Below are 25,807 nucleotides of genomic sequence, written 5' to 3' on the forward strand. Positions count from 1 at the left end.
AGGGTTAAGTTTAGGGTGCGGGAAGGGGGGTAGGGTTAGGCACCACCGGGGGGGGAGGTTAGGGTTAGGGACCCCCCTTGGAGATTAGGGTTAGGCACCACTAAGCGAGGGTTAGGGATAGCCCCTAGTAGTGCCCCCAGTAGTAGTCCCCCCAGTAGTGCCCCTTATGTAGTGTCCCAATTAGTAGTCCCCCCATTCAGTGCCCCCAGAACGGGCCACCATCCTATTCAGTGCCCCCAGTTGTGGCCCCCACCCCCTATACAGTGCCCCCAGTAGCGCCCACCCCCAATGCAGTGCCAGTGTCCTTACACACACAAAAAAACAAAACACAACATACCTGAATCCCTACACTTAGTGATTGGCGGTACTCACAAACCCCCCATCGTGTGCGCCTGAAATTTTATTTGATTTTTGTTCACAATGTCCCTTATATACATTGGAGTTATAGAGCTTATGCTAACATATCATCACTTTTTTTTTATTGATATTGGTTTTTATGTAAGCTGTATGATATTAACCACTCTTGTGGTTAATATCTTGTGGGACGCTGGTTAGGCACCACCAGGGGGGGGGAGGTTAGGGTTATGGACCCCCCTTGGAGATTAGGGTTAGGGTTAGGGGGGGAAAGGGGTAGGGATAGTATACTTACCACTGCTGCTGGGCTTCTGCATGTTCGAGCTTGCAGCGTCAGGATTTCATACCTAACCCCTATGTAGTGCGCCTAAAATGGCTGCCTTTTGTATTTTATTCATGGTTTATGGATTTTATGAAAATCTAAACCTCCATATTATGTTCATAGTATCTGTAAAGCGCCTTGAGTCCCATTAGAAAAAAGTGCTATATAAATAAAATTATTCAGATTACTTTGTATTATTATAATAATCATACTAATTATTATTACTACCACTACTGTATCACCCCTATATGATGATATTAACTTGCATTAATTTCTTACATACAAATAAAATGTTTCCCTACCTATTCTTGACCACATATTACTCAGAGGTATCGATCCATTCTCATCATTTCTCCATAAACCCCTGTCATTTGCATTGTCACCTCAGTCTTTAGGCTCTAAGCCTGCAGATCTCACACCTTTACCTATACTTTATCTAAGCTAAGCTTTCATCCTCTCAGTCTCCCCATTGCCATACTACTTCCATTACCAACTCTGCTCTCATTTACCTCACCAGGCCTCACTTCAGCCTCTTCACCTTTTTAGAGCATTTATTAATAAAAATAAAGACAACTTCGAGCAAAATATATTTAACAATAAATTTAAGCTTTTATTTAAAGTAAATTGTAACTTTTTTTATTTACTCTGCATTACAAAATAGAGGATTCTGGACCAAGATTGGTCCAGAATTCTTACACTCTTGTCCTATAAGAGGAACAAGAGGGTGTGGAGTGATAGACAGTCACAGTACTAAGGGCTTGATTCAATGCAATTTTCTCTCAGATCGAGCGATTGTTTGTCATTGCGCATGCGTATGCACTGCACTGTGTGTGCGCTACAATTGCATTGCGATTAGGCATGCATACAGGAATCCATCGCCAAGTGAGTGACAGACTCAGCATTTGGGGGTGGTAATGGGGAGTGGTCACAAAAACGCAGACGTGCCTGTCCGTTTAAACACCATTACATGGGCATGCATAAATTAGCCACTGCGATTGCCTATGCAGCTCTGCATGTCAGAAAAGCTCCCATGGCTGCGGCAGGATAAGATGGCCACCGATGTACTTCAATGTTAACGATGTTTATGTAGATATGCGTAGTCGCACGCAGGTGAGAAGGCAGCAGTGGGCGTCTTAATGCTCAGGTAATCTTTGCTGACATTTGCATATTTTCACAACTGCGTTACATACGAATACACAGTTGCGATCACATGAGCGCCCGTCTCTAAATCAGGCCCCAAGTTAGACAGTCAATAGATAGACACCAGAAGGTAGACCGTAAATAGGTCGACAGTGCTTTGGGTCGACATGGTCAAAAGGGTGACATACAAATGGTGTCTATCTATTGACTGTCTATCTAGTTACTGTCTATCTACCATCCGGATACTGAACAAGATGGTGGAAACCTCATGACTCACAAAGAATCATCCTTCAGCACTCAGGAGAGGAAAAAACCCCTGTGGAGGAAACCTCTGGGGACCCATGGCTGAAGGATTGCCCTCTAGGCATTAAGAGTTTGCCCAAATCACCCACCCACCCTCCACTAACCGTGCATAAACCGTCATCCCTTCCGTCACCTCAATCTGCTATTTTGTGCTATTACCCACCCGGTGAAAAACGCATCTGCACGTCGATGTCGAGCGCATGCCCAACAGAAAAGAGAGTGACAGACAGGGTAAGTGGGCATGGGACGGGGAGAGACAAGACAGAGAGAGGAAGAGGGGGGTAGGAAGAAAAAACCCTAGCACCCCCTTAGTATTTAGAGCTCCATGTAAGAAAGAGTCATAACCCCTTTAGTACTCATTTCTGGTGCTAAAAGGGGTGATGACTGCAATGCTATATTTAGCAAATAGCTCTAACGCTGTTTCTAAAGTCCCCACAGGGTTCGAGCTCTATGCGCATACGCAGACGGTCATCACGTATGTGTATTAGTCAGTGACCCAGCAGAGGATGCTGCGGAGGAGGAGGACACCGCTGGGCCTCGCTGGACAAGTAAGTGATGGTAAATACCAGCAGCATATTCGTATGTATCACAGTGACACAAAACAACATAAGCCGCCGGCATTTACTATGACTCTTACATGTAGCCCAAAGTATAATCTAGATGTAACATTTACTAATGACAGTATTGGATAAAAACAAATAAAAGCACAATATGCTGTAATTCTCTCACACCCCTGCACATTAATAACAATGGAACAGGCCACTTGGCATACCGGACTTAGGAGGCAGAGTGTAAAGAATTTATTTAGGATCATTATAGTCCTATCCAACATGCACCTCCCAGCTGGAGCACTGTGTAAAGGAATTAATTAGGATCATTACAGTCCCATCCATTCCAGACAGTGCCCACCTAACGCCTATAAGAGATGTCCCAGATGCAGCCGCTTTGGCTGTAATGACACTGTCCCACTAGTGTAAGATTCTGTTTTTATCCAATACTGCCCTGTCCCCAAGGTAATGAGTCATATATTATAGTAGTCACCCTGTCTGCCGACGCATGGAACTAAGCTGCCCTTATCTTTGTCCAGTCACTAACCTTATGTACGTATCTCCTTCTGCTGGTGTGTGGTGCAGTGTCAGTGAACTGGTAGTGTATGAGAAAGGAAGTAACAGCAAAGCCCTGATACAGGCAGTTACCGTTATGACATCACAGTATGACCTCACACACCACACCAGACAGGCCCAGACTGGTTATTTCTGGTTTGAGGTCCCTGTTATATTTTGTATGGGAAATGTGATGTCACTCCTACTACATTCACATCAAAATATTATTTTTTATATTAATCTTTGGCTATATGGTGCTTTGTATGAAACCAATTTCACTGGTCACGTTGTTTTTTAATGTTACAGTGTATCAGTGATCACCTCAATTAAGGATTAAACAGTATTTATGGCACTGACTTCCCTCAGACATATTGTGATACTTTTAAATAGACATCATATTGGCCATAAAACTCAGTACCACATTCTCTCCCTTCCTCGTTAGGATCTGCATAGCAGCTATTGAAGTGTTGTCCAATTGTCAAGTAGAACTTTACTTAGAAAAACAAAATATATATTAAAATATTATAATAATAGTTGTCAAAAATCACAAGGGCAGCAAGTGAACAGACCTATGTAAGATCACCAGAGCAAGGCCGTAACTAGGGTGGTGCTACCAGTGCCATGGCACAGGGCACCGCAGGGGAAGGGGAGCTGTTTGGACCTATCAATTTGTCAATTTTCCTATTTATTATCATCCTCACTTGTAGCTTCCACTTCTTTTATCCCCAGCATCTCCTGGCCTCCCATATCTCTTCCCTGGCTCTTCCCCATGAGGCCATGGCCCTTTTTCAGATGTACTACTTTATGTTCCTATTTGAAAAAAGGAGGGGGGGGGGGGTGGCGCCAATGCGCTTTCTGGCACAGGGCACCAAAAAGTCTCCGGGATGGGGCTTGATGGAAGGCAGAAATCACGAGAGCACATTAAACAACTGAAATTGATTAGTTCATATTCATGTGACTGCAGTAACCAGTCAGGAAAGCCCTGGCATGGGCCTATGTGATAGGAGGGGATGTTATAAGTGCACCAATCACACCAGGGTATATCTGTGGGATGTATTATTCATATATACATACATAGATGCTAAGTACCACATTTTATTAGGAGAATGTTGCTGAGAAAGGGTCCCAGGCATTTCCAGTGGCTGACAACCAACTTTATTTAATCACAACAGTAATACAACAAGCTACAGCCCTGGGATCCAGGCAGCTCACCTCCATTTGCTATTGCCATGTTATGACTATGACAGATGGCCTCTCCAGCTTCATTCCAGGTGAGAAGATTTAGGACCCCTTCTGGATGAGCATCGGGAAACTATTCTATGCACCCTGTGACGTGCTACTATGTTGGCGCTGTTTCTATAGATTAGCTTTATATTTTACATATATTAAACCTTCCAGGGTGGCTACATTTGTAGGGGGGGCCCATACCATACACCCTTCTCTCATTATGTATACATAAGCTGGCCACACACTAGACCAACTTTCATCCAACCATCCAACTAGTTGATTGGTTGGAATGAAAATCTGGTAACGGATGGGAGTAATTGATGATCAGCAATTTGCTCCTAAATGCCAGAAAACAGATGAAAATGGTCATCAGACAAGTTTATTAAATGTTTGATCTAAACAATTTGTTCAAACAACAGTTTTTGTCCATTTATCGGCGTTTGGGAGCAAATTACTGATTGTCATTTGCTTTCATAGCTACCAGATTTTCATTCCAACCAATCAACTAGTTGGCTGGTTGGATGTAAGTTGGTCTAGTGTTTGGCCAGCTTTACCATGTGCAGTGCGTGAGGCCACCTCAGAGGAAACCACAAGGAAAATAAAGGGGTAATCACTCACAGATAATCTGATGTATTATACCTCACCTGTCCAGGCCAATAATGATTGTATATTGGGACTTTAAATTTCCAACAATGGCCCTTATTCAATTTGGAGCGAAAAGCCGTTTTCGCGTGTTTTTGGCGAAAGCTTTTTGCCGATGATGTCATTTTCGCCTGTTTTGGTTTTACTCTGTATTCAATTTGGAAGACTTTCCGCCTAGGTGAAAAGTCAATGCAATGAATAGCAGGCGAAAAAAAGTGCAGAATTGGGGTTTTGGGGTGCAATGTTGCGGGAACCCCCGTGCAGCCTTCAGACAGTCCCCCAAAGGTAAACTGTGTTCATTTAAAAAAAAAAAAAACACTTAAGGACACCCCAAAAAATCATTTTGAATTTGGGGACGAAAAAAAAAACATGTTGGGGGACAAAGTTAAAAAATAGTGAACTTGACTCTGGGGGGTCCCCAAGTATACCCCAGGTGTTTTTTTCATTGCAGGTGCTTGCGGCAGGTGGATTTTTCACGATTTTTTCAACTTAACTTTAGCAACTTTAAAATATGCTGACCCCCATTTTCAAGTACCCCAGCAAAAAAACCTCCAGAATACTATTCTTCGCCACTTATACAAAAATGCTATTTAGTAGCTATTGAGCCCATTTAAAAACACCAAATACCTTCAGCAAGCCAAATCGGGGGGTACCATAGCTAACCCCCATGTCAGAGAATCTTTTTGGGGGGTGTCCGGCTGATTTCCCCAAAACTGACAGTACTTTCTGCTTGTTTAAGTTTCTCCGGCCACGCGCGCGATACTTTTCTGCCTGCAAAACAGATGAAGTAGGCGAAAAGTCCGGGAGGCGAAAAAGTATCGCGGCTCGGCTCAAATTGAATACGGGCCATAATGAGGGTTAATCCATTCCTTTAGTTCCACTGACAAAAGTACCTGGAGCAAAGAAACGTGTCATGCTGGGCATACACTATGCAATTATCTGTCCAATCTGGCTGGTTGGAATGAAAACCTGGTAATGTATGGGAGCAAATGACAATAGAAATCTGCTCCCAAACACTAGAAAATGGACCAGATTTTCCTTCCCACCAGACAGATTTGACAGATATCTGACAGATAATTGTATAGTGTATGCCCAGCATTAGAGTGAGGCTTATTTATTATCTGTATCACTGTGGTCATCAATCACTTTGCAGCTTGTTATCTGGACCTCAATCCTTGTGGAAGAGCAGCTATACTAATACCATTAAAGGATTGAGAGTATAAGGTATATGTAATATAATATATGCAGAAGCATCATTTAGCCGGCATAGGTTCTACTTAACACTGTCAGGGCTGTAACTAGGGTGGTGCAGCCGATTCGCTCGCACAGAGGCACATACCCTGTGGGCGGAACCGGCGTTTATTCCCTTTAATTGCCTTTCATCTACAGCGGCTGCCCGCTGCAATGTATAATAGTAACTGTGTGCCCGGCTCCCTCTCTGCTGGGTGCAGAGCTACTATTACACTTTACAGCAGGCAACGCTGCAGCTGCCTGACTGTCAGGCCCCTGAGCTCCACCTCCTCCCCCGTATGCTGCAGTGTCTTCAAGGTCTGGGAGAGACTTCATGACGTCTCTCCCAGTCCAGTCCCACAGTTCCCTGCACAGAGGAGCCATTCCTTCAGCATTGGGCCCAGTCAGCCAGTGCAGAAATGGCGCCACAGTGACGCAGGTAAGTCCTGAGAGAGCTGAGGGCTTTGTACTGTGTGGCATAATGTGTAAGGGAGAGGGTGGGGGGCAGTTGTACTGTGTGGCATCATGTGTACGATTAGATGGGGGGGCAGTTGTACTGTGTGGCATAATGTGTAAAGGGGAAAGGGGGAGTTGTACTGTGTGCCATAATGTGTAAGGGGGAAGAAGTTGTACTGTGTGCCATAATGTGTAAGGGGGGAGAAGTTGTACTGTGTGGCATAATGTGTAATTGGGAGCAATTTGTACTTCGTGGTGTAATGGCGGAATTTGGACTGTGTGGCATAGGCCCTGATTCAGAGCAGCTCGTTGCCCCTTGCCCACACGCTGGGATTGTGGGCGTTTTTTTTTTATCTCCAGGCGCTCGCAAAGCTGTGGGAGCCTAGCCACAGCTTGTGCGAGCGGCCAGGAGACCATCGCGATAATCGCGACCATAGACCTTGCGACGAGACCCTACGGTAGGGTCTAGGCTGCCGCAAGGCCGAGTGGACTTTCTGCTCTAATAGAGCAGGAAGTCCACTACTGACATCAGTAGTGATGTCAGTTAGACCTCCCTACAAACGCCAGGTGTTCCTAAGGGAACGCCTGCATTTGTCCAGCCACCCCACCCACCCACAAAATGGGGCAAGCTGTCACTCACCATCGACAACCGCCCCTTCTTGATGCGAGCCCCGTAGCGACTGAACTTCAGTCGCTCGGCGGGGCTCGCGCACGCCGGAGGCGGCGCATGCGCAGTGCCGCAACATTGGGGCGCTTGCGAGCTGCTCTGAATCAGGCCCATAATGTGTAAGTGGCATTACTACTGTGTGGCGTAATGTGTAAGGGGCACTACTACAATTTAGCATAATGTGTACAAGGGACACCACTACAGGTATGTAGTGTAATGTAAATAAGAGGCACTACTTGTGGCGTAATGTGAATTGGAGGTACTATAGTGTGACCAAACCCTTTCCCTACAAGACCACACCCTTGTTTTGGCCCGCGCACCTCCGGCGTGCACTGTCCCTGTTTATGATGGGTGGGGGGGGGCACCAAAGCACTTTCTGGTGCAGTGTACCAAAATGGCAAGTTACGGCTCTGAATTTAAACACTCAACAAGTATGAAGACTAAAATAGTGCACAGTGGGCCTGATTCAGACCCGCTCGCATGTTGCGGCCGCTCGCATCCTGTGTATGTTAATATTTAAAATTGACGTCATGGGATGCGATCGCTCGCCAAGACAAAAGCACACCCACTTTGGCTGTGCGGGTGATTGCTCTGTGTATGTAGCCACCCATCAGAGTATGCAGAGCCGCCCACTAGCACACGTCATCTCCTGGAAGTGTCTTAAAACATTGGTACATCGAGCACCATCGGAAGCTAACGCAGCACTTGTGGTTGCCTTACCCTATCGCAATCACTGCAAGTACTTCGGTGTAAAAAACAGCCAAGTGGCGTGAACTATGACGCTGCCTGTTAATTATGCACGCCTTAAAAACGGCGTTGAAACACTCAGGCACGCCTGCGTTCGCACCTCCACTCCCCGTTTTTAATGGACTGCTCATGTTACCACCCACAAACAGCCTCATACAGTCACTCACCCTGCTGGGCTCTCTTTGCTGGGCGAGCGGGCGGTAAGCGGTCGCAATGTGTAGTTCGCGCATGCGCACTGCGGTGCGTTTGCATGTGCATACGCAGACCATCGGGCCGCTTGCGAGAGCCACCATATACCGATAGGGTCTGAATCAGGCCCAGTGTTCATAAAGGTCTCATACTGTAGATGCTAAAATATATGATATCTGCAAAATAAAATTGTATAAAAAAATGCCCGTACGAAACTGACTGTGACGGTGTCCACAAACATTATTGAATTATTCCGAAGAAAGAAACCCCAAAGCGCCTGATTGCCCATAACAAAAATGGCCGTCGTTATCGCTTACTTCCTTTATTTGCCATGTGATCTCATCCGTAAACATGGCCGCTGTTTAACCAATCAAAATAGAGAGAGGGGAATTCGAAATGAATCGCCAGCTGACAAACGGAAGAGGGTGAGAGAGAGATTGCGGCTTCCCCTGGATAGAGTGCTGTGTATGGGTGACGTGACGGTAAGGGAACACTAGTGCGATGTACTATTGTACTGTGCTCGCCACCAGGGTAGATGTGTTACTTTGTGTACACAGTTTACAGATCAGCGGAATGACATGTAATTACGTTATAATGTGTCTGATACATGTGCTGGTGATCTTGCATGGAGTCATGCTCAGGGTGAGATGTCGGTAGGCAGGCCAATATAACTTTGTTCTAACATTATAATAGAAATTGACATATATGTGCAATATTGCATTTTGTTACTATGCAATGATATCCTGTGTAATCCCCGGATCTGCTGATCACAATTCAACTTTATACAGTGTAATCAATATTTATAGCGAGTTGTACAAAGCAAACATTTATTACTAGATAAATGACTTGTGAGAGACTGTATACATTTTGTATCAATTATATGTCTTGTTTGTAAGCAACTTTGTTCATATCAGATATACTTATATTTTCCTTTAAAACTTCATGGGCTTTTTCATTTTGGGATGATTTTAATGTATTGGCTATCTTAGATATGCTCTCCTGTACTTGTACATAGTACATTTCTTTTTTCAACTCTTTCTGTAATATTTAGTTATGTATTTATATTACCACAATGTTTATGTTCTTCCTGCATAAGGCATAGCCCAGCAGAGTTCTATACTTTAAATACAATTGTATTTAAAGAATCGTTTTATCCTATTACTTCTAAGCCTTGCACATTTGCTAGCCCTTTGTGTATAAATCAGCAAACTTTGCCATTTATTCATAATTTGTTGTTTTTCAAGAATTGACCTTTTTATATCCCATAATATTTATTAAAACAGTCTAAAGGCTCCCATACACGGTGCGATAGGCACCTTGTGCTTTGAAGGTGGACATATCGGGCGGTCCCCACACACGGATTGATCTGCTGCCCGACCACCTGATACGAGGACACCCCCCTCCCCCACCGATAGCGCTGTATGGGATCATACATCGCATCACCAGATCTAATGTGCAGCAAGTAAGATATGAAGGTGCGATGTACGATCCCACGGGAGCGCGCACTGGCCGATATCATGCCCACACACAGTACGATATAGCAGCGATATCGTACCAATCCGTCGGATCGGCTGCTATTTCACACTGTGTATGGGCATCTTAAAAGCAGGTTGTCTCTGAGACTTATGTGACATCACATTTACATAGCGGACATTTAAGCTTCTGTTTTGCCCACTGGGTATTAAGGTGGGTCTCTGCTGAAACATGCTGGTTCGCGCTTATTATTGCAAATGTTAAGCATTATTGAGACTGCCTCACTAAAACAATGAAACACTACTTTAAGCTACTCCCTAGTGATCATATACAAACAGAGTCTACTACTCAAGTAGCACTTTCATTTAATGTTTCATCCACTAATTTAATACTTTACAGGCCGATGTAAATAAAATTCAAACTGAAACAGACAGAGAAAGAACATCCAAATTTGGTGAAACCTAAAGGTGCGTACACACTGGGCGATAAAGTGGACGACTGAAGGATAACGATATCGCTATCGTTCAGTCGTCCACTTTATCGTCCATTTTTAAGCCCAAAAAGATGAACGACGACGCACGTTCCCGCGGGTCGTTCGTCATCATCGTTCATCGGGCTCACATGCAGGCCAACCTGACGATCTCGTCAGGTTGCTGCATGTCAGGGAATGGGGGAGAGAGCCCGGCACTGAACGATATCGTTAATGATATCGTTCAGCGGCTGTGCTCAATGTCATGAACGACATTGAGCACAGCCTGCCGGGGACACACTAGACGATATCGCTCAGGGAGCATATCGTCTAGTGTGTATGCACCTTAATAGTTTAATATTATGGACATCACAGACCTGAAGGATGGAGAGTGTTTTCTTGAGTAGCACAGTGTAGTGGTTAAACTCAAATTGATACACGAGGCTGGTTCAATAAGTAAGGTAACAAGACCTCTCACGTGTGTAATGTTCTCTATTTCATTCTAATTCCCCGGCAGGCCAGCGCAGGAAGATCACTGCTTCCCCTCACAGCCATTAGACTGCGCCTCATATCAGTTGTAAGACAGTGGGACTGGCAGAAACATGTCCAAGCATTGAGGTGCATAGCGTGATCAGATTTCTTATTACCTTATTGAATCACCCTTGTGTTCTATCAACTAGAGGCCATTCATATATATGGGGCCAAATGTAATAGGGTGAGAGTTTAGAAAATGTGAGAGTTTAGCAGTAAACTCTCACATTGGTTGAGTTTTATCTTCAAAATGGGAAAACATCTGAATGAGATTTTAAATCGTGACAGTTTTTTAAGTTTAAAAAAACATGCAAGTTCGCTCTGTCACTTTGTTTTTGGACTATATTACATTGGCAAAGTTTAAAAAGTGTCAGAAACTCTCACTTTTCTAAACTCTCACCCTATTACATTTGGCCCATAGAGTTCAAAATAAATTGTATGTAACATATCAGCTTACCTCTTCTGAATCGCTGTGTTACCCCTGGCACAGTATTTCTGCATGACATTATAGTAATTGCCTTCTCTTTCTTTCATTCTTTTAGGAAAATGATGATTGTGCAAATATCGCTGTGCTTTTTTCTGGCAGTACTCTGTAGTCACCTGTGAAGGGAGATCATATTATTTATTATTAAAATCAACATTAATAAAAGAAAGAGTATTAATTTGTGAGAAGAAATGTTGCATCGAGGCTACCATCCAATTAACAGAGAGAAAAATAGAACCTATATAATTTCTGAGTGTAAAGATGTTGCATCTCCAATAACACCAAAACCAGAGACTAATTTAAAGCTTCAAAGGAGGGAGACTATTGTCAAGGGGTCTCCTCAAGTAGAACAGGGACTAGACTGCAATGGTATTCAATCAGATGAACCTGACAAACGCCTGACTTTACAGAGGAGGCTGAGAACTGGTTCCATTGAAAACGAAGACACCAGCAAGAATCCTAAGCCAGGTGTTAATATCAAACCTGCTGTAGAAAAGCAGGATGTAAAATATGGTTTAACACAATCTAAAGTAACCAAAACAGAGTGCTCCAGTCAGCCTGAATTAAGAAGCAAGGGTTTATGTGGTGTAAATGGAAAACCGTACCAACCAAAATCTATTTTAAATGGCTTCAAAGCTGAAAACTTGCACGTGAATAGCCCATCAGCTGATGTAAGACTTCAAACCATCAAGGCCACAAAAGGAAAGGATTTAATAAACGGTCCAAATAGTTTGGGACATGACGGTGTTAAGACATCTGTACCAAAGCATGGGTTTCTAGATAAACCAAAAACGCCAAGGAATGGGGCCTCTGGCTTGCCGAGGTCTGCATCGATTCGGGAGATGAAGAGCCCTGTCGTAACACCAAAGCGCCCAATAGGAACTCTGCCTGCTGCCAGTAAGAAGAACCTTTCTATAGTTGGCCATGCAGAAAAGACTCTGGAAGCCAGCTTTCCATCTGCATCTTTACATGTAACTAATGAGACTAGCAGCATAAATCCTAATGCTGAGGATGATCCTCTCAAGGCACAAAACTGTGCAGTGACTGTAGCTGTGAGAGTTAGACCATTCAGTACCAGGTTAGTAGAACTACAGTATATCTCCTCATGAGTAAAATGGTTTGACACAAGTGAAATTTTCTTAATATCTCTAGAACTAAACTTTTAAATTGTTATCTCCTTGGAAACTTTGTACAGGTTGAGTCTCCCATATCCAAATATTCCGAATTACTGAATTTTTTTTTAGCATGACTGAGATAGTGACACCTTTTTGTTTTTGGTGGTTCAATGTACACAAACTTTATTTAAGGCACAAAATTATTTGTATAAATTACCTTCAGGCTGTGTATATAAGGTGTATATGAAACATAAATGAATTTGATGTATGTACACAAAATTAGTTTGAGCCACAAAATTATTGAAAATATTGTATAAAATGACCTGCAGGCTGTGTATATAAAACATAAATGCATTCTGTGTTTAGATTGGGGTTCCATCCCCAAGATATCTCATTATGGTATGCAAAATTTCCAAAATACGGAATATTCCAATATCCAAAATACCCCTGGTCCAAAGTATTTTGGATATCGTAGACTAAACCTGTATTGCCTTTAAGAAACTCACCCATGGTTTTTATTATACTGACTTAAATAGTCAAATGATGTAATGTTTACAAAAAGTATTCCTTTTTCTTCTGCTTAGGGGACACTGGACTTAGAGGCTCCTTTAGGACTGAAGCAGTTAAAATAAATAAATTAATCAATATTTTTTGTTCTCCTTCCTCTTCAGGACACACTGTTCCTTTGTTTTATATTTAGAGTTCTTGCAGGACAGGGTGCTTTTCTCTGGTTCTGCATATGTATTTTTTTTATTTGCCTACTTGATATCATAGTTGTGTTCATTCAGACAATCTGACTGGGCTGTGTGGAAACCAGAGCTGGTTATGGAGGGTCTGTTTGCGGTGCCAACTAACATTGCACTCAACATTTATTTCTCTTGGGTACCTCTTTCACGGCCAACTTAGGTAGTCAATTTTGCCCATGCATTCCGACCAGCAATCATGCAAGTTCGCCTGCTGGCAGAGCAGCCAGGTAAGTGACTGCTCTCTTTCGTTACCAGTAACAGTGGAAAGTAATTAACCTACAGTCCACCTCCTGGGCCCCAGGACTGGCATGGAGTACAGGCTATGGACCTGTACTTGTGAGGTGGTGGCCCCACACTAGTCCTAGTTCAGCCAGTAGCGGCCTATTGCATGTTGAGCCCTAGGGAGAAGTAAAAACTTCAAGACGGGGTCGCATGTTCTCCCTTATGTGTTCATTACAGAGACTAATGGTGTGTACACATGTAGCAATCTGCCAGCGATATGATATCGCTGGCAGATCATTATGCACCCTCCCTGGTATGATGGATGATCAATATCGATCATCCAGCACACCAACAACTTACTGACGGCTATAGCGAGCAACGATCGCGGGTCCCTATAGTAACTTGCTCGATATCGAGCAAGTTGACCGGCATGCACGGCCGATGGACGATATCGCTATCGTCCATATGTGGCCGTGCATCGCTGGTCGATGGTAAGTTGGTAGGGTCCATTTGAAAGATAATGGTAATGATATCGATATCCATTATCGTTCAAATCGATCTTTTAAATTGCTACTTGTGTACGCACCATAAGGCCCATATTCAATTAGTTTCGCACACACATGACTTTTCGCTGACATCGCGTGTTTTGGGCGCAAAACTTTTTCGTGTGCGCCCCTGCTATTCGCCGTATTCCATTCCAAAAGACATGTAAACATAACCTGGCGAATGCAAACCAGGTGAAAAGTGTTGTCGGAATTGGGGAAATCAGCCTGACACCCCCTAAAAGATGCACTAACATTGGGGATCAATGTACATGCCCCCGAATAGCCCTAATAAAGCTATTTGGGGTACTTAAGGTGTGTCAATTACTTCCAATTAGCGTCTTTGCACAAGTGTTGAAGAATGGCATTAAGCAGATTTTTGGGTGAAAGTAAGTAGTCCTGTCAAATTTGGGGTACATGGAAATGGGTGCAAGCATGGTTTAAAGTCGCTGAATTAAAGTTTTAAAAAAAGCACTTAAAGCAATAACCTGCAATCAAAAACACCTCACCCGTATGTGCGGACCCCCCAAAAGTCTATTTCACTAGTTTTTAAGTTTTAAAGTGCTTTTTTGGGCTCCTCCTCCTCCTCTTCCTCTTCTTCCTCTTCTTCCTCTTCCTCTTCTTCCTCTTCTTCCTCTTCTTCTTCTTCCTCTTCCTCTTCTTCCTCTTCCTCTTCCTTCTCCTCTTCCTTCTCCTCTTCCTTCTCCTCTTCCTCCTCCTCTTCCTCCTCCTCTTCCTCTTCTCCTTCTCTTCTTCTTCTCCTTCTCTTCTTCTTCTCCTTCTCTTCTTCTTCTCCTCTCCCTCCTTCTCTCTTCTCCTCTCTTCTCTCTTCTCCTCTCCCTCCTTCTCTCTTCTCCTCTCTTCTCTCTTCTCCTCATTGCGTTTTCGCTACACGAAAAGTGTTTTCAATTGAATACGGAGATAAGTTTCCGCCTGGCGAAAAGTCGCAAACGGCGATCCTTTTTCGCGGATTCCGACTTTTCGCGGCTAATTGAATATGGGCCTAAAGCTGGGTAAAACAATTTGCCAGCAGCTCTTGCTCCCTTTCTCCTGTGTTTCCTCAGCTGCAGAGAAGTAGATCTAGAGTTGGGGTGCAGTTGCATACTGGGACAGTGTGATTCACTTACCCTTGACTGCTGGCTCTCTTTGCATTGTTCACTTTTTCAGTGTACTCTGTATCTGTCTTTCTCCTTTACCTGACGTGTCTGGGACAGGGAGTAATTTCAGGTCTGACCAGTAATGCTTCAACATTAACTTTCTATAAATGTTCAAAATGTCTATTCCCATTAGAAAGTCATGGGCATCTTATGCTGAGCTTGACAGCTGTCTCAAACAACTGCAGGAATAGCCACTGATCTGGCAGAATCAGACTGGGCAAATTCCATGGCATGGTCTATTTTAGCAAAAATAATAGATTTTTATATATGTACTAATGCTTTTGGACTTTATATTGTGACAATAACACTGGAATTGTGTTTGAGGGCAGGTATATTTGTCCTAGGCTTCCGACCTACATGTTTTAAAACCCCAGAAAGTTATGTGTGTGTTCTGCTGAGAGCTCTTGGGCTTTGATAAATGTTGGCTAAGGGTTCCTGGACTTATGGATGGAGAGTGAGGGTGGGCTCCATCCATTCGACCCAGTTTAGGTCTAAAGTTGCCTACACATGTAAAGTTTTTCTGTCCAACCATCCTACTAGTTGATTGGTTGGAATGAAACTCTGGTAAGGTATGACAGCAAACGACAATCAGCAATTTGCTCCCAAACGGTTGAAAATGGGCAAAAACTGTTTGAACAAATTGTTTAAATCAAACATTTAACAAACTTGTCTAACAACCATTTTCATCTGTTTTCTGGCATTTGGGAGCAAATTGCTGATCATCATTTACTCCCATACATTACCAGATTTTCATTCCAACCAATCAACAAATTGGCTGGTTGGATGTAAGTTGGTCTAGTGTGTGGCCAGCTTTAGGGTCTTTAGCCTTAGAGAAGGCTAATTAGTGCTTTCACCTGTATGAGGGTGTTAAAAGGCTGCCAGCCTGGTCATTATGGCTCTCACTGCCTGGGGACTTGGACTTGACTTGTTTAAACTTATGTTTTTGTAGTGTTAGTCAGGAATGACTTATGTTTAGCTAGTGTCAGACAGGCAAGGTATTTATTTTTACTTTGGCTAAGGCCAGTTGGCCATAAGTAGAAGGTTTATTAAACTTTGGACTAATGCGAACTCCCGGCTGCTGTGTACTACTGTCTATACCCCAGTAGATGGGACACACACAAACTATATACAGATAATGTGTGTGTGTGTGGCAGAAGATTACAGCGCCAATTAGGTGAAAATCCCTCTTAATGATAAAGAAAATTTTCTCAATATGTATCTTTTACCTCACACGTGTGTATTCTTTGACCAAACTAAAATGTGAACAATTAACATGCACCCCCCCCAAAAATATGGGTGTCAGCCCAACCAGAAGAAAAATGTATCAGTGGTGATCTGTTACATATACAAAAGATAAAAAGTACAGGATCTGGATTAGAGCGCCTTACGTGCTTGCATAACCGTGTGTGTGTAAATTATATATACACACATATACATATAAAGTGCTAAGTGAACTGCGCACCTAAAGTGCTAAGTGCAATTAATATTGCATTAATAAAAACCCCCAAATAAATGACACCATTAAATGGCAACACGAATTCATAAACATGTGCAAAAGGTGCATAAATAATTTAAAGTGCAAATTAATGAAAGTGCAAACATTTCATTTTAAAAAATATATAAATAAATTTTAATCAGACACAACCATTACATCCTTCCACATAAAGGATAAAATACATAAAAAAACACGAACAATGTACATATAAAATTGCTATAAAATTATCAGAATAAAAAAGGAATACAAAGTAGTTGCTTATCTGATAAATGGCAAGTTAATGAGTGGGAAGAGAGTAGGAGCCTCCAACGCGTTTCGTCCGGATCCTGGACTTCTTCAAGGGGTGAAGAAGTCGAGGATACGAACGAAACGCATATATATATATATTTATATATTATAAAATATATTTAGATTTTTTTTAGGGGTGTGCACCGGCCACTTTTTGTGTTTTGGATCTGGACTGGTTTTGCCAAAATCACCCTTCCGTGTTTTGGATCTGTTTTTTTTGAAAAAAAGCATAAAAACAGCTAAAATCACAGAATTTGTGGGTTTTTCTGCTCCTATGCTATTATTAACCTTAATTTCCACTCATTTCCAGTCTATTCTGAACGCCTCACAATAGTGTTTTTATGTTCAAAAGGTTGCACCGAGGTAGCTAGATGACTATGCTAAGAGATACGAGTGGGCAGCACAAACACGTGGCCCATGTAGGAGTGACACTGCAGTGGCCGACAGGATGGCAGTTTGAAAAACTAGGCCCCAAACAGTACATAGTGCAAAGAAAAAAAAGAGGTGCAAGATGGAATTGTCCTTGGGCCCTCCCACCCACCCTTATGTTGTACTATAAACAGGGCATGCACACTTCAACAAACCAATCATTTCAGTGCCAGGGTCTGCCACATGACTGTGGCTGAAATGATTGGTTCGTTTGGGCCCCCACAAAACAAGCTGGCAATTAATCTGTCCCTGCACAAACTGGCTCTACGGAGGCAAGATGTCGTCCTCATCCTCCTCATCCGCCGATTCCTCACTCTCAAGTGTTGTGTACATCCTCATCCTCAGAGTATTAATTCGTCCACCACCACAGGTCCCTCTGTACGTTCTGGAGGCTGGTCTCCCTGGAAGAGTTGATAATTCATTTTTATGAACATCATCTTCTCCACATTTTGTGGAAGCAACCTCCTACGCCTTTCGATAACAAGGTTCCTGGCTGCACTAAACACTCTTTCAGAGTACACACTGGAGGGGGGGCAACTCAGGTAAAATAGAGCCGCCAAATTGCCTCTTTTTCTTGCCAGTACAGGTACGGACTGTAGTGTTCCCTCTAGCTCCGGCGGGAGGCAGGGCGCCGGAGCTAGAGAGGGCATGCCCGTGCGCGCGACTGAGAAGGGGGCGTGGTCATCGGAAAAGGGGGCGTGTCTATAAGACGCGTCCCCTTTTTGTCACTCTTGGGGGCGTGCCCGGCACTTACGGACACGCCGGGCAGCCCCCAAGCCCTGCAGACAGGGAGAATAGATGCCGGGCGCATGCGCCCGGCGTCTATTCTCCGGCGGTGACCGGGTCACCGCATGTTTCTCCACCCGCGGGACACTGTCTCGCTGGTGAGAACGGCTCTCGCAGGCTGTGAGGGCAGGGCGCTTTTTGCCCTCCTCCTGGAGGGCAGGGTGCTTTTTGCCCTCCAGAAGGAGGGCAGGGCGCCGCGCCCCACTAAAACAGCCTAGCGGGAACGCTAGGACTGTCTGACATGCCTACTTGGATGCTGTCACCGATGTAATCCTCCACCATTCTGTCAATAGTGACAGTAGACATGTCAGAAATTGTTGCCAGGTCCTTCAGTCCGGACCAGATGTCCAAACTTGGTCCTTCCTGCCCTGCATCACCGCCAGCGGGTTGCTTAGGATACCTAAGTTGTTTCCTGGCAGCCCCAGTTGCAGAAGAAAATGAAGAAGGAGCTGTTGACGTGTCACGTTCCACTTCAGCTGACAGTGTTTTCACCAGCAGGTCTTTGCACCTCTGCAGGCTTGTGTCGGCCGGAAAGAGAGACACCACATAGGCTTTAAACCTAGGATCGAGCACGGTGGCCAAAATGTAGTGGTCTGATTTCAACAGATTGACCACCCTCGAATCCTGGCAAAGCGAATGAAGGGCTTCATCCACAAGCCCCACATGCCGAGCGGAATCGCTCCATCTTAGCCCCTCCTTCACTTTCTCCAGCTGCTTCTGCAAAAGTCTGATGAGGTGAATGACCTGACTCAAGCTGGCAGTGTCTGAACTGACTTCACGTGTGGCAAGTTCGAAGGGCTGGAGAACCTTGCACAACACGGAAATCATTCTCCACTGCGCTTGAGTCAGGTGCATACCCCCTCCTTTGCCTATGTCATAGGTGGATGTATAGGCTTGAATGGCCTTTTGCTGCTCCTCCATCCTCTGAAGCATATAGAGGGTTGAGTTCCACCGCGTCACAACCTCTTGCTTCAAGTGATGGCGGGGCAGGTTCAAGAGTGTTTGCTGGTACTCCAGTCTTTGGCACGCAGTCGCTGAATGGCGAAAGTGGGCAGAAATTTTTCGGGCCACCCAAAGCGTCTTCTGCACGCCCCTGTCGCTTTTCAGAAAATTCTGCACCATCAAATTTATTGTGTGAGCAAAACATGGGACGTGCTGGAATTTGCTCAGATGTAATGCCCGCACAATATTGGTGGCGTTGTCAGTTATCACAAATCCCCAGGAGAGTCTAAGTGGGGTAAGCCACTGGGCGATGATTTCCCTCAGTTTCTCTAAGAGGTTGTCGGCGGTGTGCCTCTTACTGAAACCGGTGATACACAGTGTAGCCTGCCTTGGAACGAGCTGGCGTTTCTGAGATGCTGCTACTGGTGACGCTGCTGTTGTTGCTGCGTAAGGTGATGCATCTACCCAGTGGACTGTCACAGTCATATAGTCCTTAGTCTGCCCTGTTCCACTTGTCTACATGTCCATGGTTAAGTGGACATTGGGTACAACCGCCTTTTTCAGGACACTGAGGACACTTTTTCTGACGTTTCTGTACAGTCTCGGTATCGCCTGCCTAGGGAAGTGGAATCTAGACGGGATTTGGAACCGGGGACACACTACCTCCATCAATTGTCTAAATCCCACTCCACCAATGGCGGATACCGGATGCACGTCTAACACCAACATAGCAGTCAAGGCCTCAGTTATACGTTTTGCTTCAGGATGACTGCTGTCGTACTTCATCCTCCTCGCTAAGGACTGTTGGAGGGTCAGTTGTTTAGTAAAAGTAGTGGTGTTCCTACTTCCTCTCTGGGATGATGAACGATTCCCAGCAGCGGCAGCAGTAGGCATAGCAATGCAGGATCCTCCGGAGGAATCCCGGATAGGAGAGTCAGTCATGCCAGTGACATGGCCTGCAGGACTACTTCCGATCCTGACTAAGGAGGAAATTGACGAGGAGGGAGTTGACGGTGTGGTTTGCAGGCGCTTGGATACAACAGGACAAAGGGTTTTAGGTGTCCCTGGACTGCTTACAGTCTTAGCCAAAGTTTCTGAACTTGACGTAACTTTTTTTTATGAACGTGCTGCAGGTGATGTTTAAGGGAGGATGTTCCTAGGTGGTTAACATCCCTACCCCTACTTATTCCACCTTTACATATGGTACATATGGCAAGACAGTTGTTGTCTGGATTTGGATAGAAATATTTCCAGACCAAAGAGGTGGAATGTTTGGTCTTTTGCCCAGGCATGACCCTGATGGGCTTTTTCATCCCACTGACAACTGTCTCCCCCTGAGCCTGATTTAAACAAACCACATCACCATCAGAATCCTCCTCGCCAGCCACACCAGTATCCTTATCCTGTTGTACTTCAACAGTGACATCTTCAATTTGCATATCAGCAAGTGGACTGTGGGTGCTCCTTTCAGCACTTGCAGGGGGCGTGCAAATGGTGGAAAGAGCCACCTCTTCCCGTCCAGTGCTGGGAAGGTCAGACATCGCAACCGCCAACACACTTGGACTCTCCTTGGGGATTTGTGATATCTTCTTAGAAGGCACAGTTCTTCGCTGTGCTTTTGCCAGCTTAACTCGTTTGATTTTTTTTTAGCGGGAGGAGGGCTTCCATCGTCATGTGAAGCTGAACCACTAGTCATGAACATAGGGAAAGACCTTAGCCGTACCTTGCCACTTAGTGTCGTAAATGGCATATTAGCAAGTTTACGTTTCTCCTCAGATGATTCAAATGGTTTTTTTTTAAGGTCATTTTCCTGAACTTTGTTATTTGGGATTGTATATGCCCTCTACTATGACTAGTGGAAGCAGCTTCAGCACAAGGAGGAAGTGGTTCTTGATCTTTCCCTATTTTATTTTTATCAGAGAAAGTTTGGTCCTCCATTTATGTTATATTGATATATGCGTGCGGCTAAGGTGCACACAAACACAGAAAATAATTTTTTATGGGACACAGGCGCATGCTTGGCGCTGCTCCTTTGTTGATGCACGTGCAACTACAGTGCACACAATTCAAAAAGAGAGAAAAAAAAATTTCAGATGCACGCTTGTCGCTGCTGCTTTAAGAATGCAGGTGCGGCTACTGCGCATACATTTCACACACAAACACAGAAAAAAAGATTATTTTATTTTGGTTGGAGCGCACTTTGGGGGTTACACCACCCTTTAACAGACAGACGCACGCTTGTCGCTGCTGCTTTGAGGATGCAGGTGGAATCTAGACGGGATTTGGAACCGGGGACACACTACCTCAATCAATTGTCTAAATCCCACTGCACTAATGGCGGATACCGGACGCACATCTAACAACAACATAGGAGTCAAGGCCTCAGTTATACGTTTTGCTTCAGGATGACTGCTGTCGTACTTCATCCTCCTCGCTAAGGACTGTTGGAGGGTCAATTGTTTAGTAAAAGTAGTGGTGTTCCTACTTCCTCTCTGGGATGATAAACAACTCCCAGCAGCAGCAACAGCACTAGGAGGAAATGGTTCTTGATCTTTCCCTATTTAATTTTTATCTGAGAAAGTTTGGTCCTCCATTTATGTTATATTGATATATACGTGCGGCTAAGACGCACACAAACACAGAAAATAATTTTTTATTTTTGTTGGAGACTAGTGCACTTTGTGGGTTACACCACCCTTTAAGAAATGAGCTAGCCGGCCCTTTACTTATGGGACACAGGCACATGCTTGGCGCTGCTCCTTTGTTGATGCACGTGCAGCTACAGTGCACACAATTCACAAACAGAAAAAAAAAAAAAATCATTTTTTATGGAGTGCACTTTGGGGGAGCACCCCTGATGCACAGATCACACCCTGGACAACACTACAGCACCCCTCTAGGACTACAGCCTTTATGGGACACTGCACAACACAGTCCAGCCAGCCCCTATAGACTTTGGAGTGGACACAGCCCCTATGGACAACTGACTGCACAACACAGCCCAGCCAGCCCCTATGACATCAGCACAACACAGCCCAATCAGCCCCTATGGACTGAGTGGACACAGCCCCTATGGACAACAGCAGCACAACACAGACCTTTTATAGAATCCAAAACCCGTAAGGTGGGATGATGATGTTTTGTCTCGATTTCAGATCTGAGTCAGGTGGGAAAAGTCGAGCCTGACTCTGATACAACTCAGATCCGAACCCGCTCATTATTTTTATATATATATATATATATATATATATATATATATATATATATATATATATATATATATAATATATTTTATAAAAAAAATAATTTTTCCCATAGACAAAAAACCTGCCTATTTCACATGTTCCATTAAGGCTTCTTAGACCTGATCTGAAATTTCACAAAACCTGCTGAATTTTGTAAAATTGGGGGGAGAGCCAGCCAAGGGTGTGGGGCGATGATGCCGTGACTGGCTTGCGGCGGCCATCTTTCAATTTCAAAAATGGTGCTGAGGCGCCACTTTTGAAATTGGCAAGGAAGTAGCCTTAAGTAACTTTTGCTGTTCTCGCCATTGAAGTCAATGGTGGGAACCGTTCATTGGATGAGAGGCGGAAGGCTTGCCTCTCTCAGCCAATGAGCGCTTCGCTCATGCGGAGCGTGTCATTCAGCTAGTACTGTCTTTAGAGGACAGTACTAATGTCCGGGTATTTGCTTCTTTTTTTTTTTTTTTTTTTGCCAAGCCCAGGGATGCCTACATGATGTGATCCATGCATAGGAGGAGGTGAGTATGGATTTTTTTTTATTACAGGTACCCTATGGATTATCTACTTGATTAAGTGGACATGATTGGCTTCAGGGATAGTAGGTGAGGTGTGTGTATGTGTGTGTATATGTATGTTTATTTTAATAATTTTTTTTATCTTCTTCAGGGTCCATAGGGATCCACAGGGATACCATGGGGGGATATTATGGTTGGAGAGATCCAGGCACCGAACAGTTAAAGCTTCAGCTCCCATGATGCCTTGGGTCCTCCTCCATATATATACCCCGCCCCTAATCATAGGACCAGTTATTCATTTGGTGCTGCACCTTTTGTTACAAAGGACTGCTCTGGCAGTCCTAAGCTTTCATTTAATGTGTTTGGGTTGGCAGTACTAAGCGTCTGAATTAAGATGCATATCCTGCGACTCAATCTACCTCCGCTGGGTCGCAACACCAGTAACTGGGCTGGTGCTTTCGTCACGTCGCGACTAAGCTTACTAGCACCAATGCTGCGACCTGGATTGCAAACGGATGTACGGAGATGACAAGTAAGGCAATTTCTCGCTTATAGGGAATCGCGCATGGCAGTCCTTGCTTCTGGTGTCAGAGATACACCAGAAACCGCTGTAGTCAGTGCGCGAGATTGTCCTCACTACACCACCGAGGCCTTATCGTCTGACGCCGGGGATCGGCAGCAGACTGCTCTGCTGCCACGAGGCCAGCGTAGCCGGCTAGTTAACGCAGCTTAGGGAAGGTAGGTGCTTCCCCAGCAGATTCTTCCCCAACCCAGACGCAGTCCCTACAAAGGGTTTTGCGCTTCTGGGTTGCTCCTCCTACCCTCCACGTGTATATGAGACGCTCATGGTCTCCATGCTCAGTGCACCCTGTAGCTGTTGGTCTCAGGAGGGTTTGGGTCAGTCTCCCTGTATACCTCTCCCTTTTCTAAGGTGTATATAGTGCTCTATATCCTACCATTCCTTTGTGTCTGTGTAGTTGAGTCAATTGCAATTTTATTACATATGCATTGTATGTGCCTGTTTGCTAGCTGCTGTATTGACACTGTCTGTCATTTATAACTATCACTGTTTTTCTCTCCATCATCTTGGGGTGGAGGGCTCTTTCTGAGTACTTCATATTCATTAAGATTTTGTGAAGTCTGTCGCATAACATTATGATTATTGCCTTTATTTTGAACATGTCAAAAGAAAGGTATACAGGAGGGGGAGCCCTCTGTGCTAGTTTCATGTAAATCATGGACATTAAGGATGGTTTGTGTGTTGTCTGTTATAAAGAGCCACCCAACCAGTCCATTTTACCTGTTCCTGGACATGAGCCTTCTTGGGTATCCTCTTTGTCCCATTTAATGAAGCATTTTGTGAATCATATGGCTGCTCCCACTATGCCTCCTTGGATGGGATGTCCACAGCATGCTATGTTTGCACCTCCTATGCATTTTTCTTGGAAGGATGTTGATGGCCATTCTTGTCAGAGTATGGCACCGTCTAATGTTGATAGCAGACCAGTAGTTACTAAGGCGCCTAAGCGCAAGTTAGCTTTTTATCAGTCTGCTCAACATATGGATTCAGATGATGTGCAAGGTTCCTCTCCAGGGTCTAGCTCGGGGGAGGAGGACAATCTGTCCACAGTGGATGTTCCTTCCTTGGTGAAGGCAGTTAAATCAATCCTAGACATTCAGGATGATGAACCAGCTCATAGTAAGAAGGGTCCAGTGTTTAATCACCACCGGAAGGTGGTCAAAATGGAGTTCCCTGAATCTGAACAGCTCACTGAACTTATGGATGAGGCATGGGGTAACCCTGACAAACCTTTTTATGTGAATAAGAGAATAACATCTTAGTATCCTTTCCCAGCTTCTGTATGTACTAAGTGGGAGGTATCTCCTACTGTGGATGCTCATATAACGCACATAGGGCCGTATTCAATTAGATGCGATAAGTCGGAATCCTCAAAGTATTATGGATGACATCCTTTCGCCAGGCGGAAAGTTTCCTCCATATTCAATTACTAACACTTTTCATGTGCGCGAAAACTCAATGCAGTGTAATAGGCGAAAAAGATTAGCCTCTGAATAGCAGGAGGAAAAAAGTGCAGAATTCCGGTTTTGGGGTGCAAAGGTGGGGAAACCACTCAGCACCCTTAGGACAGCCCCCCAAAGGATAACTGCGTTTAAAACTCTCCAAAAACGTGAGGAACACCCTAAAAAATTACTTTGAAAATGGGGGCGAAAAAGTACAAAGTCAGGGTACAAACTTTTAAACTAGTGAAAGACTTTTGGGAGGTCTGCAAGTATGGGGGAGTTTGATTGGAGGTGCTTGCTTCAAGTGAGTTTTTTTACACTTCACTTTAGTGACTATAAAATATACTAACACCCATTTCAAGTACCCCAAATTTGACATGACTACTTATTTTCACCCAAAAAAACAGCAAAATGCTATTCTTCAACACTTGTGCAAAGACGCTAATTAGAAGCAATAGAAAGCACTTAAGTACCCCAAATAGCTTCAGTAGGGCTATTCAGGTATTTCTATATTGGTCCCCAATGTTGGGGGGTGTCAGGCTGATTTCCCCATTTTTGACAGCACTTTCCGCCTGTTTAAGTTTCACCTTGTTGCGTTCTCTCGTGTTTTGGAATTGAATACGGCGAATAGCGGGGAGCGCACGAGAAGTTTTCGCGGCAAAAACTATGGCATGCGGAAAGTATCCAGAAATGCTACATTACCTATTCCGTCAGCATCTTCCCTGAAGGATTCCATGGATAAAAAGATTGAGGCGTGTCTTCAAATGATTGTTTCATCATCTGGAGCTGTTACTCGTCCAGCTATGGCTGGAGCCTGTGTAGCCGGCTGAAGAATGGATGGGAGCATGCAAAATTCTTTACCAAATGCTATTAGAGAACAGATGATGTATATCTCTCATATACGGGAAGCGGCTTCCTATCTGTAATAATCTGCTGTAGATGCTGGAATTTTAGCTTTTGAGGCATCAG

The 25,807-nt window shown here is 44.2% G+C and overlaps 1 protein-coding gene across 1 annotated transcript in view; it reads left to right on the top strand.

The window, feature by feature from the left end:
• Positions 1-8,757: 8,757 nt before the first annotated feature.
• KIF14 (kinesin family member 14) overlaps positions 8,758-25,807 on the top strand; it is a 97,803-nt gene continuing 80,753 nt past the window's right edge. Inside the window, exons 1-2 of the mRNA XM_088447895.1 lie at positions 8,758-8,862; positions 11,396-12,415. Of these exons, the coding sequence (XP_088304021.1) occupies positions 11,529-12,415 (887 nt within the window). The 5' untranslated portion in view covers positions 8,758-8,862; positions 11,396-11,528. The remainder of the gene's footprint in view (positions 8,863-11,395; positions 12,416-25,807) is intronic.

Source organism: Taudactylus pleione, unplaced genomic scaffold (genome assembly GCF_031769625.1).
Source record: "Taudactylus pleione unplaced genomic scaffold, aTauple2 ptg000444l, whole genome shotgun sequence".
Taxonomy (NCBI): domain Eukaryota; kingdom Metazoa; phylum Chordata; class Amphibia; order Anura; family Myobatrachidae; genus Taudactylus; species Taudactylus pleione.